A 17,267-nucleotide genomic window follows, 5' to 3' on the forward strand; every position below is an offset into this window, starting at 1 on the left:
ATTTATAGAAAAACATTAAAAATGTATAAAAATCTAAATTCATAATAAAATAACTAAGTTAAAGGAAAAATCCAGGGTATGAAGAGAAAAAATAAACAACTTACAATATATTGATGTTTGTACAAAATTATTTAATATTCATTTGTTAGATCTAAAAACAAAGTTAATTTAGAAGAATATTTCTTTGCTAACATTGTAGTTATATTAAAAATTGACTTTTTGGTTTATAATTTCATCCTTTTTATTTTAAATATTCTAGAACCAAACTCAATATTATGATAAACTTTATAAAAACAAACATAGCATCACATATAGTTTACATAAAAAGTTATTCTTCTTTACATCCCTTATCCATAGGCACATTAAGAACAACAGATATTCACAAAAGACAAATATCTGTGGAATAAGAGTTGAATAACTAGATAATCCTGAGAAAAGTTAAAGTTAATGCAGAGTTCAATCTTCTTCCTGCTTTTCTAGATCACATTGGATGTCATCTTGATTAAACAAGGTATTTGGTTCCACAAGTGAGAATAGTAACATATACCCATACCGTAACACAGCACATCAGAACTGAGGTTAACCCGATCTTTATGATAGAGAGACATCAATGTGCTCAGAATACAGGCACTTAAACTATTCTGAAACTACCTGCCAAGAACTACTTTGAAATCACATCAATTTTCTTGAGTTTCTGCTTACAGAAATCAATGTAGTATGTAGAAAGTAAAAATGACCTTACCAAATTTTAATATGAAAATACTCTTATGTGACATTATCTTTCTACCAATACTCACTTGGGAGCAAAATGAATTATATTACTTGAAATAAATATATCCATGGAGTGTGGAGTGCCTGTAAATTATTTGAAGTACTGTGTGCTTGCTCAGTTTTAACCTTGAGGAGTTTCTCGGCCACAGAAACTTTGGAAAGTTACTCTGCACAGATTCTGACATACAGATATTTCTGAAGGAAAAAAATATAGAAGGAAAATAACCAAAGGAAAAAAAGGCAGAGAATAAATCTGCTGTGCAAAAGTCTAAGCTACCCGTCACGAGTGGATAAAATGAAGCATCCTGTACTTCGTTTCACTAGGGAGAGGAGGAACTCAAGACACTGTATAAAAACTGCTTCCAGAAGTGATGGCAGTGGCTGTACAGAAAGGCAACTAGCTCTTGCTTGTAATTAAACATGATCTACACGATAGTCTTTTTGTAATCTCAGCTTTAAAATTACATTGCTCTAAATTTTCAGGATTTGCCATTTCAGAGCTGCCTAAAGACAATTGGCCCACTATCCCCTTATCTCTGAAACGTGCCCCATCTAATAGTAACTTAGAATGGGTCAGATATTAAAGTCAATCTGGTTTGGTTAACTGTGGGTCCAGAATTACAGAAGTCAATTTTTCTAAGAGCAAAATTACAAATCTCTTTTACTCACTGTTAATGTTTTTGAATAACATGCAGAGCACACAATTTCCAGTTGACTCTAAAAATTAACCCACTAACAATTAGAAACAGCTTTATTGCAGCTGAATTCCTTTTCTGATTATAAGGAAATGCACATCAGTTTTATTTTAATTCATTTTTTATAATTATACTTGGCTGTCTCTTCTGTGAAAATGGCTCTTCTGTATCAAAGTTTTATTTTTATGCTATTAATTTATGACAAAATGTGCAAAACTTTCTATTACATTTAACTTACCGAAATAATAAAATCCTATGTTGTAGTACTTGGGAATTCCCTAGGTTATAATGAGAGTTTTAAAATCTGCTTTTGTGAATGATGCTAAGCTGAATATTATATTCTGAATGTGTTTATAAAATGCTACTGCTATAGAGTTACTGTTATAGTTTTGCAATTTGTAAAGAGAGCAAAAGACAGGGACTCCTTTCAAAGGAGGTTCCTCAAGCATCCTATATAATAAAGAGGTAATATGCAAATGGTTGTTACGCCGCGAAGTGTAACGACCAACCACGTAATGACCAGATCACGGATCAGCAGGAGGGTGGGGCAGCAAGCTACAAGCGGGTGGTGTAGAGCTACAGGAGGGGGCAGGGCAGCAAGCTAAGAGGGGGCACAGGGGCAGAGGGAGCTACAGGAGGGCAGCAGTGAGCTACTGGCTACAAGGGGAGGGCGGAGAGCTACAGAAGGGGGCAGGGCAGCAAGCTGTGAGGGAGGGCAGAGGGAGCGGGTGGGGGGAGCTAATGAAGAGCGGGACAGTGGGCAGAGAGCTACTGAAGGGTGGCAGCAAGCTACTGGTGAGCTACTGGTGCACGGATTCAAGCGCAGGACTACTAGTAGAGGAATAAGAAGCCAGTAGGGTATGGTGTAGTATAGTATTAAAAATATAAGCTTTTGTGTTTAAACCCGTTCTACCAATTAAGAGCTGTGTAACTCTTGTCAAATTATGTAACTTCTTTGAGGCTTAGTTTCCTTATTTGCAAAAAGGAGGTATCTCCCAGGGTTATTGTGAATATACAACTAGCCCTGAGTTCCATGCCCTGCCTAGCTTCCTACCCTAATGGGCTTCTTTGTCTAGTACAGAAGCAGGTTGAAGCTCACCAATGGTTCCTCTTCCCTTCCTCTCATTGTCACAGGTGAACTGGAAAGAGATCAAAATGACTACCCAGCAATTAAAACTGGCCTGCTGGGTTACATTCATACATCAATCTCAATTTAATTCCTTAATCTCAACTACTATGACTATTTTAAGCCCCATGTGTCCTGTTGTCTGGTGGCATTCAACTAAATCCTTTTTGGTTGATTGCTCTTGAGTCAGGAAATATAAACATTTTTCTCATTTAATCCCTAATAGTTTGGGTGAGGCAGAAGTTGAACATATTTTGGAGGTAATGCTCTGAGACTGTATGTGATAGATACTTTAGTACCATTACTTATTAATTATGTGACTTGGGGCATTATCTCTTGGTGCCTCATGTCTCAATTATCACCTCAGTCATCAACTATAAATAAAGAGGGTGATGCTAACCCACAAAATGTTGTGGTGACTTTAGATTCAGGCTCAAGACCTGGTCTAAGTAAGCACTCGGTAAATGTTTTCTTTTCCTGACTGTTATTATTTCTCCCATTGTATTTCTTATCATGGTTTGAAAATACTGGGGAAAGTTATTTAAATGGCATAGATATTTTAATGCCATTATTTTAATTATCTCATAACATATATTAATATTTGACTGAATCTTGAATTTCTAAAACAATAAAATATTGCCCCATCCAGCCCCAGCCCCTGAGAGGAGCTGTTACAGCTTCCTTTCTCTTGTGGGTGCTGCCTTGAGAGTTTGACACAGGCAGCCTTAAAACCTTCAACCAGGTCCCAAGGTCATGAAAGAACAGTACCACTTTCCATATTCATCACAGCACTCCTATGAAAACACTGCCAAATCACCCGGTATTTGGCACAGCATAAAAAAAGAGCAAAGACTTCTGGAAGCAAGACACTTAAGTACTGTCATACACTTAAGATAAAAATTTATGTAGAAATTTACGTTTCTAAAAGGTTAAAGTATGTAAAAGGGAGGAATAATTCAGGTTTTTCAATTCCTGCTGCCTTGCTATTAGTTTGAGAGAAGAAATGACTATAAAAGCTCAGCAGCTGATGGATACGTGAAGTACAGGCTCCCTGGAAAGGGTGCAGTGAAGCACATCTGGAAGGAAGACACATCCCTAAGATGTACTTGTACTACATGAGGCTGAGACTTTGCAAACACCCTCAGGCAACATAAAAAATATGCTGATCTATAAAGTTTATTATTGTGCTACCCACCAGTGGTATATGCCCCACAGAAAAACTAATACAACATTAATAAAATATAACAAGTTATCCTGTAAAATTTAAAGGCAATTAAAACAAAAAGGCTTTGTCTTATTTTCTCATAATCTGAAGTTATGAAAACCCCACAAAGATGTGAGCCACTGAGAGTATTAGGATCCTTTTATAAAAGGAATGACTTTGCAATAAATGGTTAAAACCCATACACCATCTCTCCACTAAAGCTCCTAGTTAAGACTTAAGAAGATCTTCATTCTGAAGAAACCAATTACATTTTTTACCATTACCATTTAAAAATTACGTGTTTATAGAGACATTCCATTGGTAGCATAATTAAGCACAACTTTATCATAAACAATAACTTTACTGTACACAGTATGTTGGTAAAAATATATATCATACCTCAAATCCTGCCTCACAGAAATCTATTGGCATTTACAAAAACTGTCCACAATGTTCTTGGGACAAATAATTATAGCCATATTCATTTTGTATTTTAATATCTACTTGCAATTACAGTATTTCATTTATTTTTGTTTATGAAGTTTCCAAACTTTTGCATAAATCCTCGAAACTTGTTTTCATTTGGCTGATATGTGTGGTAAACATTAGTGTTGTAATGAAGCCTTGGACTGGACCTACCATAGCTATTGCCCACAGTTGTGGGTTTTATTTCTGGGCGGTGTAGACTGCTATTTGACATGCTGTTTGTTGGCTGAATAGAATTCTCAATCTTACAAAATGGCTCAAAACGACTGTAAATGCGCCGGTCAGTTGACTGAGTTCTTAGAAGCTCATTGGGCTGCGACCTTGTAGGAGGAGCTGGTTTTCTTACAGGAGCAACAACTCTATTAATCTCCTTTGAATCTCGGTATTGGATCTGTTCTGTGTTAAATCTTGGGGCAGAGGCATCCCCCGCCCTTTCTAAGAACTTTTCAACAGGACTTGGAGAAGGCATTATTTCATTACTTTCATCGGGTGGAGAATGCATCCCCTGGGAGGAGCTAACCGTTACATCTTCCTTACTCTTGTGGATGCTGCCTTGAGAGTTTGACGAGGAAGTACGCTTTCTTCTAGGAGACGACTCAACTTTCGGTTCTGACTTTTTGGGGTTTTGATTCTCTTCAGCCTCAGAAGCCAAAGTGTCAGAGCTGCTACACATTCTATAAAAGGGAGATGCCTTATTTTTGGATAAATTTTCTTTCTTTTCTGGGCTAAGGCTAAGTAATGACCTTAACTTCTGAGATCCCTTTTTCAAAAAGCTTGGGGAACCCTTAACTTCTTTCTTTGAAGTGAGGTCTTTGTTAGATTCCTCTTTATTCACATCAAGCAAAGCAGCAATGGAAATGGACTTGGTAGCTGCGCCACTCGGAGGGTCTCCCTTGATCACCTCCTCCTCCTCTTCCACACTATTGGTCACATTGTGCATGCTTTTAGAACTTTTCAGCAAATCCTCTTTGGGTTTTACAGGCTGTCTTATTCGATTCCTGGTAAGCGTACTATAAACGTAATGCTTACTATTTCCATGATCTAAATTGACTTTTGAGTGGTCAAAGAATGGGAAACTTCGCCTTTTAAGCAGATTCTCATTTTGTTGTTGATTCTTTAGGTTTTCTGTCTGCTTATTTGCACACAAGTTTGTATATAAATAGTTGCTTGACTCTGGATGGCCATCTGTAGTTTGGTTTAAGACTGCTGAGTGGTTTTCAGGCGTCTGCAAGGGGTGCATTCTTGGCGACTCTGCCTGCAATGGTAGCTTGGGGATGGATTCCGGCAAGGGTTCATCTGTCAAATGCTCTGCACTGGTAGGGGTATCTGGGACCGCCTTGGGTGTGTCACTTCCCTGGGAACCAATGATAGTTGAATTTGAAGAGCCAGTTGTACAACTATTAACTTCTTGCTGCTCAGGTAAAGTTGGTTTAAACACTAAAGAGGGGCGAAGCCGCGGATGTGTATAAAGGGCACTGGCTTTCAAGTTCTCACAGCTACCATAGTTCTCAAACCGGTCACCTAGTGCCGATCCATTAGAATCAGGTGCAGCTTCTGAATGATCATTTAGGTAGGATTCGATCCTCCAGTTACGCAAGAATGACTTTGTGGTATTTTCAAGGGTTGGCATTCGTTGTTGCAAAAAGCGAACATGATTATCTGTCCCATTAAAAGACCTCCGCACATTTGAATTCCTCTCTGCAAGATGTGTTGTTTTCCTCTGGGCAAGCCAATTGCCAAAACTCTGGGCAGGGGTGACCTGGGGGCTCACATAGCCTCCCCGGGACGAGGATGCCACACTCAGACTATCCGAAGGCTTTTTCCAGTTACCAGGAGGATTGATGGTGCGATTCACGGTCCTGTTCAGCAACAGGTATGACGCCGTTTCTGGCTGTTCCCCAGCATAACTGTGCCTCTTCCAATTTTCATTCTGACTGGGCTGATACTGACGGATTGTATTTGGACCATTAAAGTTGGGAACGAAATGAGGTTTGTATCCAGGATTCCTCATGCTATATTTGTCATGTTCATTCCGAGTGTATAGCCCTCTGTTTTTGAAGTAACTAGCATCTAGGTTATGGATTTGGTCTTGTCTAGCAAGAAAGTTTCTCTGGCTGGAAGCAGAAGCCAATGAAGAGAGTGAACGCTGGTAAGTGCCGTTCTCCCACAGAGCTTTGCTGTGCTTCACCCTGGCTGATTCTTCCTGAGCGAACGGACTGGGGACACAGGACCTGGCATAGAGTGTCCTGAATTCTTCATCAAAGGACTCAACAAGTTGTCCTGTGATTACCTGAACCATGCTGAGGTGAGCTTTTTCAAATGACCACATGTAGCTGGGGAAAAAAAATCAAAATTAGAAAATTTTACGTTGGCTGAGTTAAAAGATTAATGACAATATATATAGCACTACTAAGAAAAATGTGTGGCTTAATGCCGACAAAAGAGTATATTTTTCATTTGTTTTCCTTGACAACCATAATTTAGAACATCTCCAATCATTACATGCCTGTAATAAATACAAAAGCCGCTCCACTCCCATATTCATATTTTAAATAATAAATCAACTCAAGTTCTGGGTTTGAATCCACCCACAATTCTTTATACAAGAAGTCCAAAGAAAAGTCTGCTATGCATTTTGGATCTCTGCCTGCTAAGATTTTATGGAATAAAAAATGATATGATATTTCATATATAGCATCCGGGCAAGGTCCAGGCAAGCTAGTGCCACAGGAAAAGTTGAGAGAACTGGTTTCTCCTGATCTCTCTAGTCCCATGAAGTGGAGCCTCAGTTTATTCTTATCCAAAATCAGAACAAGAACAGCATAATCGCTAAAATTCTTTATACTTTGAACATGTTATAATGCCTGATAGGCCTATGCAAATAGGATGTGGGGAGTTGTAAACCGAGAGAGGGTTTGTGGGCAGTAGTTATTAAACAGTGCACTCAGTTTTCTCAGGATTGATAAATTTAATCCTCACAAACCATGCCAGTCAGAATGCCAATTCAGATCTTCTAATACAGGTATAATTTCTAGGAAAATAAATTTGTGACTACTTGATAGTATTTTGTGGAACTTCTGGTCTCTTTTTCAGAGTTTAGAGCAAACAGTTACCTTGAAGCTTCATGTAAAATGTTAAATCTGGTGTTTGAAAATCTAAATAATTAACATGCAGAGTCACTGAGCTAAAAAGGAAATGACTAACATGTTATGTATCAAATAATTACATGATGCAATAGGGGTTAATACAAGGAAAAAACTATAGAGACATTCTCCACAATAAAGGACTTTAGTGTTTATACAGGGGGTACAATAACGCAGGCAGATTAAATTGTTTAAAAGAATGTGCAGAGTAATAATGTAAAATACACTAAATACTATAAACAGTAGTGTGCAACTTAATTATTCTGATATGCTTAATGTTATCTAGAATACTTATTGAATGATGGTATGAGTACAACATTTACTATGTGTTCTTTATTTACACACTAGAGGCCCGATGCACGAAATTTGTGCAAGAGTAGGCCTTCCTTTCCCCGGCTGCCGGCACCGGCTTCCATCTGGCACCCAGGACCCAGGCTTCCCTCGCAGCCCTGGCTTTTATTATTATAGATGTGTTGGCCACCAGGCTGACTTAAAAGAAATGGTACAAAAGTGAATCATTAAAGAAATTTCAATCCAACTAAAATTTCAATCCAACTGAAATTTCAATCTAACACTGAAGTGTGTTAGAAACAGCAAGTAAAGGAATGAATAGTCAGCTACCAAATGCAAGAAAAATCCCTGGAGAAAGTGGAAGTGTAGCAATATTTTGATAGAAACTAGACAACCCTGAAGTTCACACACAAAAGGTGTGGGAGGACAATTTGTGTGGAAGAAGAAACATAGAAAAAGGAAGTAATAATGGTCATGTATTGATTGGACACAGGAAACAAATTACATTTACCTGAAGTAAAGAAGCTATATAAGAGATGGATGAACCTTGAAAGCAAAGCAGAGTTGGATTGTGTGAAATCTGTTCCCAGGTTTGAATAAGTTATAATAAAAAGAGATGTTTGAAGAATGATTTTTTTTCTTTAGCTAATTGTTGTATAGACTTGAAAGATGAGGGATTGCATTCACTGTGAAGAGTAAAGTAGCTGCAATGAGGTGATAAGAGACTAAACCAGAGCAGAAATTGGAATGAGTAAAAATGGTGAGCCACTAACAAGCAGAAAGAATAAGAGTATCTGCAGGTCATAAAAAGGCTGTGCATAGGATATAAAAGAATTACCTGCAGGTGTGGAGCTTAGGAATCTGAGAAGATAATGGTACTAATGAATGTGTGGTGGTTGGAAAATGTTCTAGGATTTGGTAAATCAGAAAATACGATTGTAATATAATTTCAGGTAATGGAAAGATATTCAATTGGAGACATTTAATTTAGAGATTATTCTCTGGAAACACTGAACACTCCCAGAGATAAAAGATATGCTGACATTTAGGTAACTTCCTGTAAAATTTCCAGGACCCCAGCCAATCACTGTTCTGTGAATTCACCTATTGATAAACATTTCCTACACAATTTCCACTAAGTTCTACAGTCTCTTATTCTTAAATATAAAGACAGTGCAAAAGATAGACAGACATTAGAATAAAGTTTAGAAGATAGCTTATAATGCTTAAAAGCTTAGGTGCATTATAGAAACCAAACCAAACAAAGACAAAAAAAGGTACTTGGAGGAAAAGAGAAAATGGACAAATAAGAATAAATATGCACACACACAATTAATATTTTCAAAGAAATAAAGAGAGAAATAAGTACATAAAACACACATAGGATGTTAGGAAAATATTTCAAGTAGCAGATATTCAAAATATTTTATAACAAAATTTTAAAAAACAGATATTAAGCAGGAGGAAATCCGCCTGTTAGTAATAATGCCCCCACTACTGGATGGAAAATTACAGGGGAAAAAAAATACAATGGGAACTGAAATCTAGTTAAGAATTCCAGAGACAGACAATTGAGACAATTGAGGAGAAGACATTGTCAAAGAATAAATGACAAAACTTCTCAGAATCCAAAGACACAACTATTTGGATTGCCCAGAACAACAAAAGGAAAACAGGACTAAATCTAGAAACATCTTAATAAATTTGAGAATAGCATGGAATAAAAGGGAAATCCTAGGCCCTGGCTGGGTAGCTCGGTTAGTTAGAGCGTCCTGAAATATTAAGTCTGTGGTTTCGATCTCCTTTCTAAGCTCTCTCTTAAAATAAATAAATTAAGAGAGAGTAATCCTAGACGTTCCCAGAAAGAAAAAATATATATAAAGTTACATGAAGAGAATTTGAAGTACAATTGTTTGAGACTTCTTAAATAGCAATTTTGAAAGCAGGGCAATGCCTTCCAAATTCAGAGGGAAAAAATGACTTAACTTAGAGTTTTATCGCCAGTTAAAACATAAATCATCTGGAATTATGAATTTTTGGACTTAAAAAATTCCTACGCTGATAGAAAATGTTCTTGAGCAAATTTGAGAGAAAAACCATGATTGGAAACAAAAAAAATGAGTTAAAAATGGGATTAAAAGTAGGATTTTAAAAACTGTAGCTCAAACTACCTGAGAATATAGAAAATACCAGAACCTCAGCTGTGCTCATTAAACACCTGTTAGTCCAGACTGGACATCACAGATTGTTGGTAGTAATTGAGCATCTGGAAAAGTTTGTACTAAGAATTCTATAGTCAACTGGGAGAGAAAAAAACAAACAAACAACAACAACAACTAATAGAAAACAAAGACAATGAATAAAACCAAAACAAAATGGTCATTATTAACATTGTTATGAAGGAGAAAACATATCATAAATCAATTCATCACTTAATCAATAATAAATTCTGATACAACTTCAGTAATGTAAACCCAGACTTCTTATTTAACCAAAAATAATGATAAACTGTATAGGGTGAATGGGAATCAGGAGGGCAAGTGGATATGAGTGGGTACAAAATATAACTCTTCGATTGCCATAATATAAAGTCAAAAGATCATATCTAAAAGTGATCAGTTTAGCCTGGCCAGGATGGCTCAGTTATTTGAGCATTGTCCTGTGCATCAAAAGGTTGCTAGTTCAATTCCTGGTCAGGGACATACCTGGGCTGTGGATTCTATTCCCTGTGGGTCACATAAGGAAGGCAACTGATGGATGTTTCTCTCTCTCTCTCTCCCTTTTCTTTTCTCTCTCTCTTTCTCTCTCACTTTCTCCCCTCTTTCTCTCTCCAAGCATGTCCTCAGGTGAGGATTAAAAAATAATGATAAAATAAAATTGATAAATCTAGAAATAGCAGTATAATCACATTATTTAAGAGAATGAAATACATATCAGGAGAACTAGCTAAATAATTAAATACTTGCCCAGCTGGCATGGCTTGGTGGTTGAGTGCTGACCTATGAACCAGGGGGTCACAGTTAGATTCCAGGTCAGGGCACATGCCCCAGTTGCAGGCTCATTCCCCAGTGGGGTGTGTGAAGGAGGCAGCTGATCTGATGTTTCTCTCTCACATCGATGTTTCTCTCTCTCTCTTCCTCTCCCTCTCTCTCTAAAAGCAATAAAAACACATTTTTTACAAAAAGTGGTTCAAGAACTCTGAGTTTGGATTGGGGGTAATAAGTGATGTCCATGGAGTGAAAACAGTGACAGGTTGTGGCATGGATTTCTAAATATGATGATCAGCAAGTCTGATCAAAGATGGCATCTTGGAGCCAATAACTTCAGTGAAACTTACTTCACTTTAATGAAACTTTTAGAAAGATCTTAAGATTTAAAAAGAGCTTATCAAATTCTGTCAGTCAATGTTGTGGATAATACTAAATATCTTCCAGATTTTCATATAACTTCAAATGAGGGTATCCAATTAAAAAAATTTTATTTACACACATTGATAAACAGTATGTAACTGTTTTATCTCATTAATGTTAGGATCATGATATGACAAAACACTTAGGTTTTCCTGATAAAACCATCACCATGGTGAGTGAGCTGTCACACAATGTGTGACTGTGGTTAGTACAGACATCAGACCTGTGTAAAAATGCTGGGAGTTTAAAATATGAAGACTGCCCGGCTGGTGTGGCTCAGTGGTTGAGCATCAGCCCATGAACCAGGAGGTCACAGTTTGATTCCCGGTCAGGGCACATGCCCAGGTTGTGGGGCTCCATCCCTAGTAGGGGGCATGCAGCAGGAGGCATCCAATTGATGATTTTCTCTCATCACTGATGTTTCTATCTATGAGAAAAACAGTGACAATTACAATTTCTTGCCTGTGAGAAAAACAGTGACAATTACAGAATGTAAGAGACAAAGGATGGTTTTAACCTAAAGGAACTAAAAATTTTGGTCAATTTCTATGAAGACTGGTTCATAACTGTTTCACCAGCTCCTGTTAATAGTATGAAAGTTTCATGATAATTAGTCAGAAAAAAACAAAAGTGACAAGGGACGACAACCATTAATTTTTAAAAGAAATATATTCAAAATTAACATAACATCATAAAGAGATAGAGTTGTTAGTTAAGAGTTTTGATTAATTTTTAAAATCTGTGGTCTTAGGCATTTCATATCCACTTCCATAAATGATAATTTTAATTCTGCTTCTGGCTTATGATATAGGTAGAAAGATAACAGTTTTTGTTGCTGTTGTTTGTTTTTCCCAAAATCAACTCTAAACTAGCTCAATTAGCTGAAGGTCTGGGGCGGGGGGTGGGGGCTGGCTGGAGGGGGGTCAATAGGGGAAAAAAAAGGACATGTGTAATACTTTCAACAATAAAAATTATTAAAAAAAAATAAAGTAGCTCAGCTATAGTCATCTCAACATATAGCACCTATTAACACCAAATGGTAGCAAAACAAAGTTCAGGTGAATTTATTGTTGAAAGATCATCTTAAAAGTCAAATTAAATAATAAAAATGGAAAGCATTCATTATTATGAGATTAATGAATAAACACCATTCTATAAGTCAAGTGAATGCCCAATTTTAATTAAAATTTCAATTAACATCAAGTGGATCTGAACAAATATATACACATATAATGAGTTTTTAAAATGACTCATTAATTTCAAACACTGGTTGTAATTTCTGCTCTTCACACATTTTCCTTTAGAACTCCAAACTACATTTTCCAAAAAGGATCCCCTAGAAAGGGAAATTGGCAAATAACAGTTTTTTTAAAGGCCTAAAATAACAGCTTACGTTAGAGGTTTTGGATGCATTAACTCTAATTCTCATAACAACGGCATGAGGTAGTTCTATGATTATCTTCCCTTTAGAGAGGAGCAAGCTCAAGTGGAACCACATTACGTAACTTGCCCACAGCCTTCCACTTCAACATGTTGCCTCATTCTTGCGGACTTTTAAGTTCCTAAGGTTTCCTCTCACACTGTCCTGCTTACATCCACAGGTCTCCTGGCTTCTTGCCACAGTCTTTAGTAAGGAGTCCACTCTGTCCTGGTGACCTGGCAGTGCATACGTGATCGTTGGTACTTTCCTCGGCCTGTTAATATAGCCTCGCTCTGTATCCCATTCAGGACCGATGCCTGAAATTTGTAAGAGAATATTAGGGCAGCACTCACACTGTAGAGCCAGTGGGATCTGGACTGTGCTGCCAGTCCTGGACTGCCTGTGGTCCTTAGCTGTGGGGTTTTAGACAAGTCACTTAAACTCCTGGAACTTCAATTTCATCATTTATAAAATGCAGATGAAAACAACATTTGTAAGGATGGGATTGAAATATATAAATGAACTAAGCTGGAACAGAGTAGATATACCACCAGGAGAAGCCTCAAAAGATGCCAGAGAGTAGAATCCGAGTCACCTGTCTAGTGTCTACTGTGACAGCCAGACTCTTAAACGAACTTTTTAGTAGTATTAGTGACTACATAATTATCAGCTTCTCAATAGCGTTGAAATAAGAAAAATCTGTTCAACAGGTTCTTCAAAAATGATAAACTGCTTCCATTTAAAAATATATTTTTATTGATTTCAGAGAGGAGGGAGAGGAAGAGATAGAAACATCAATGATGAAAGAGAATCACTGATTAGCTGCCTCCAGCACACTGGAGGGATCAATCCCACAACCTGGGCATATAGCTTGACAGGGAATCAAACCGTGACCTCCTGGTTCATAGGTTGACACTCAACCACTGAGCCATGCCTTCTATTTTTATGAGCAATTATTATTAAGTCCACACTATGTACTGCTTTCTTTCATAAGGAACAAAAACACATTTACTACTGTAGAGCCATAGAGAACCTGAGATATCAGTTAACCCCCTCATTCTGGGGATGAAGAACTTGAAGCCAAAGGAAGTTACGGGATTTGCCCAATGTCTTAATGTTCTTTAGAGGTATAGTCAGAACTGAAACCCAAGTCTCCAAGATTGTTTTTATTTTTTTTATTTTTAAGAAATAACTAAATAGATTACATTAACATTGGAAACTAATAGTTTCTGTAAATGACTGATAACAATGCAGGTAAACACAAACTAGGCTGCTATTAAAAAGACAAGAGATACGTGTTGTGCACTGTTGGTGGGAATATAAATAGGTGCAGCCACTGTGGAAAACAGTATAGAGGCTCCTCAAAAAATTTAAAAACACAATTACCATACGACCCAGGAATTCCACTTCTGAATATTTATCTTTAGAAAACAAAAACACTAACTCAAAAAAGATACCTGAATGCCCATGTTCACTGCATTGGCTATTATTTACAACTTGAGGCCCAGTGCACGGGATTCATGCACCGGTAGGGGGCATGGCCTGCGGGGATCGGCCTGCTGTGGGAGCACCGCTCATCCTGGTCAGCTGAGCTGCTGGAGCGGGAGCAGCCGCTCATCCCAGTCAGCAGAGCAGCTGTGGACCCACGCTCTGAGTGGCTGCTCCTGCTGCGGAGAGCAGTCGCTCAATCCAGTCAGCCGAGCCGCGCTTTCACTATGGGAGCGCACAGACCACCAGGGGGCAGCTCCTTCATTGAGTTGTCTGCCCTCTGGTGGTCAGTGTGTGTCATGGCTACTGGTTGACCGCTCATTCTGGTTGTTCCGCCGTTCAGTCGCTGGGCTTTTATTATACAGGATAGTCAAGATATGGAAGCAACCTATGTGTCCCTCCACAGATAAATGGATAAAAAAGATGTGGTACATATACACCGAGTCGCCAGATTATTATGATCTCTGAACGCATAACAATCTGGCCAGTCAGTGTATATTCTATATAATAAAAGGCTAATATGCAAATTGTCCCCTCGACCAGGAGTTTGACCAGCAGGCAGGCCAGCCAACCGCCCATGTCCCCTCCTCCTGGCCAGGCTGGCCGGACCCCACCCATGCACAAATTCATGCACCGGCCTCTAATACACACACACACACACACACACACACACACACACACACACACACACACTGAGTGGCCAGATTATTATGCGTTCAGAGATCATACTAATCTGGCCACTCTGTGTATACAACAGAAAACTATTCAACCATAGAAAAGAATGAAATCTTGCCATTTGCAACAACATGGATGGACTTGAGGTCATTATGCCAAGTGAAATAAATCAGATAGAGATAGAGATAGACAAATACAGTATGACCTCACATATATGTAAAAACCCTGCCCCCCCCCCAAAAAAAAAAAAGTTTATAGATACAGAGAACAGATTGGTGGTTGCCAGAGGCAGGGAGGTGTGGGATGGGTAAAAAGGGTAAATGTGTCAAAATGTACAAACTTCCAGTTATAAAATAAATAAGTCCTGGGGATGTAATGTACAGTATGGTGACTATATATATAAAAGCCAAGCAACCAGAAGGACGGAACGACTGGTTACAGTGATGCGCACTGCAGCGGCCAACTGGCCTGATCAGGGGCAGGACCGGTGGCCAACCTCCCGCATCTCCTCCCCACCACCAGCCTGGCCCAATTGGCCCCCATCGGAGCTGGCCGGCCGGACCCCACCTGTGCACAAACTCGTGCACTGGGCGTCTAGTAGTTAATAACACTACATTGCATATTTAAAAATTACTAAGAAAGTGATCTTGAAAGATTATCCTCATCACAAAGATAAAAAAGTTTTTTTGTAATTATGTATGGTTATGGATGTTAACTACCCTTATCGTGATGATCATTTAGCATTATATATAAATATTAAACCATTATACCTGAAACTAATATAACGCTACATGTGAATTATAACAATTAAAAAAAGAACTGAGCAGATTACACTAAAATTTGAAACGAATAAATTCTATAAATTATTATTAATGTGGGAGATGAACACAATGATCTTACCTGTAAGAACCATACATAACTTTCTGGCAGTCAATTAACAAAAATTTCTGTTCCAATTTTCCATGAAATTTGGCTCCTGTTTTTGAAAGATAATCTTGGCCTTTTACTGTCCTCACTCGAATATTCTAGAATTATACATAAATATAATGTAAAAATTAAGGCTAGAAAGGGAATATTTTGAAAAGTAAAATATATGCTAATATAAAACCTTAGAACCCAAAACAGTGTACTTGAAATAATTTTTAAACACATAACCAAAAGACAAATAGTGAAAAGCAAATTGTAAAACACCACCCAAAAAAGAAATACACTAGGAAAAGAGTAATTTAAGATACTACTTTACATTTATATGGGATGATTTCATAAATCACTTAAGGGTCCTATTGCAAGATCCTTTCAAGTTATAAATTCATAATGTCCAAACAACTAAAATTAAAATGCACCCGCCTTTTAAAAAGTCAAATGGAACTGAAATCACTATGCCAAATGACTGTGATAAGCAACATCTGCTGCATGAAAGAATCACTGGAGTCAGTAGTTTCAAGGTTGTATATGCAAAACAGAAGCATTAATTATGACTGGTAGCAAAAAAAATCTCAGAAGCTCAAGTGCCTCACTATCAAGAAAAGCACCATATACATTTGTCATAAAGATGTGTGCTTTCAGTTACATTCGAAAAAGTACAAGGGGACCCTTTTGGGATCAACCATCATTCTATCTTAAATTATAGTGTATATGTATGTATTTTTTTTCTATTTTACTTTTGGAGTAATATAGCTTACCATGTCTTAAATTCGACTGAGACAAAAATAGTACACAAACTATCAAAACGGGTACCTGAGGAAAAAAACATGGAATTCTTACCCTGAGACGTTGAACTTGGCAACCCTGCTTCTCAGTCATGTTTAGGAAATGATTAAAGTTGGATTCATCAAGCAGAATGTATACAGATACCCCTCGAGTTGATGCCTCCACTATTTCTTTGAAAATGTCCACATCTGTAAACATGTCCATCACTAAAGCAATGACCTGTTAAAGATAAGAATATCAAACAATGTTAGATACCCACTAGGAAAATATCTAGAAATTGGTGCTTTCAATAAAAATTGGATAAAATAGAAAATTAAACACATGAAACATATACATGTATAAACAAGTATTTGTGTTTTTCTAAAATAGAAGGTAAAGGATAAAAAGAATATGTTGACAATAAACAAAAATAAATAAGAAATTAGAGAAAATGGAATGACCTGGGAATAGACACATGGCAACAACAGCCAGGATCATGTAATATGTTAGAAGATGAGCAAAATCATGGGTAGTATATTAAATCATTTTATTTACTCTAATAAGACTTTAAAATGAAATACTGGACCATGCATAAATTATACAAGTTGATGACATTCTCTAAACCAGTGGTCGGCAAACTCAGTAGTCAACAGAGCGGCAAACCATGGCTCCCGAGCTGCATAGCTGCATGTGGCTCACGAGCCATGGTTTGCCGACCACTGCTCTAAACTGTGAAACATATTTGAATTAGATTTTCTCCAACTAGAACAATTTCAATCATTCTAGTGGCCTCTCATGATCCTTTTCTTATTTATAAATGGAATAAGGTGCTGGAAGAAGGGAGATGCTAGGGTTAATAACATCACTCA

At 37.6% G+C, this 17,267-nt stretch overlaps 1 protein-coding gene across 2 annotated transcripts in view; it reads right to left on the bottom strand.

Annotated features, from left to right (window-relative positions):
* Positions 1-226: 226 nt before the first annotated feature.
* Positions 227-17,267, bottom strand: part of FAM83B (family with sequence similarity 83 member B) — an 84,681-nt gene continuing 67,640 nt past the window's right edge. For both annotated transcript variants that reach the window (XM_079781439.1, XM_079781440.1), the window contains exons 3-5: positions 16,474-16,638; positions 15,610-15,734; positions 227-6,615 (exon numbers count right to left, since the gene is read on the bottom strand). In XM_079781439.1, coding sequence (XP_079637565.1) covers positions 4,317-6,615; positions 15,610-15,734; positions 16,474-16,638 — 2,589 coding nt within the window. In that variant the 3' untranslated portion in view covers positions 227-4,316. The remainder of the gene's footprint in view (positions 6,616-15,609; positions 15,735-16,473; positions 16,639-17,267) is intronic.

This window comes from Cnephaeus nilssonii, assembly GCF_951640355.1.
Source record: "Cnephaeus nilssonii genome assembly, chromosome: 9".
NCBI lineage: Eukaryota > Metazoa > Chordata > Mammalia > Chiroptera > Vespertilionidae > Cnephaeus > Cnephaeus nilssonii.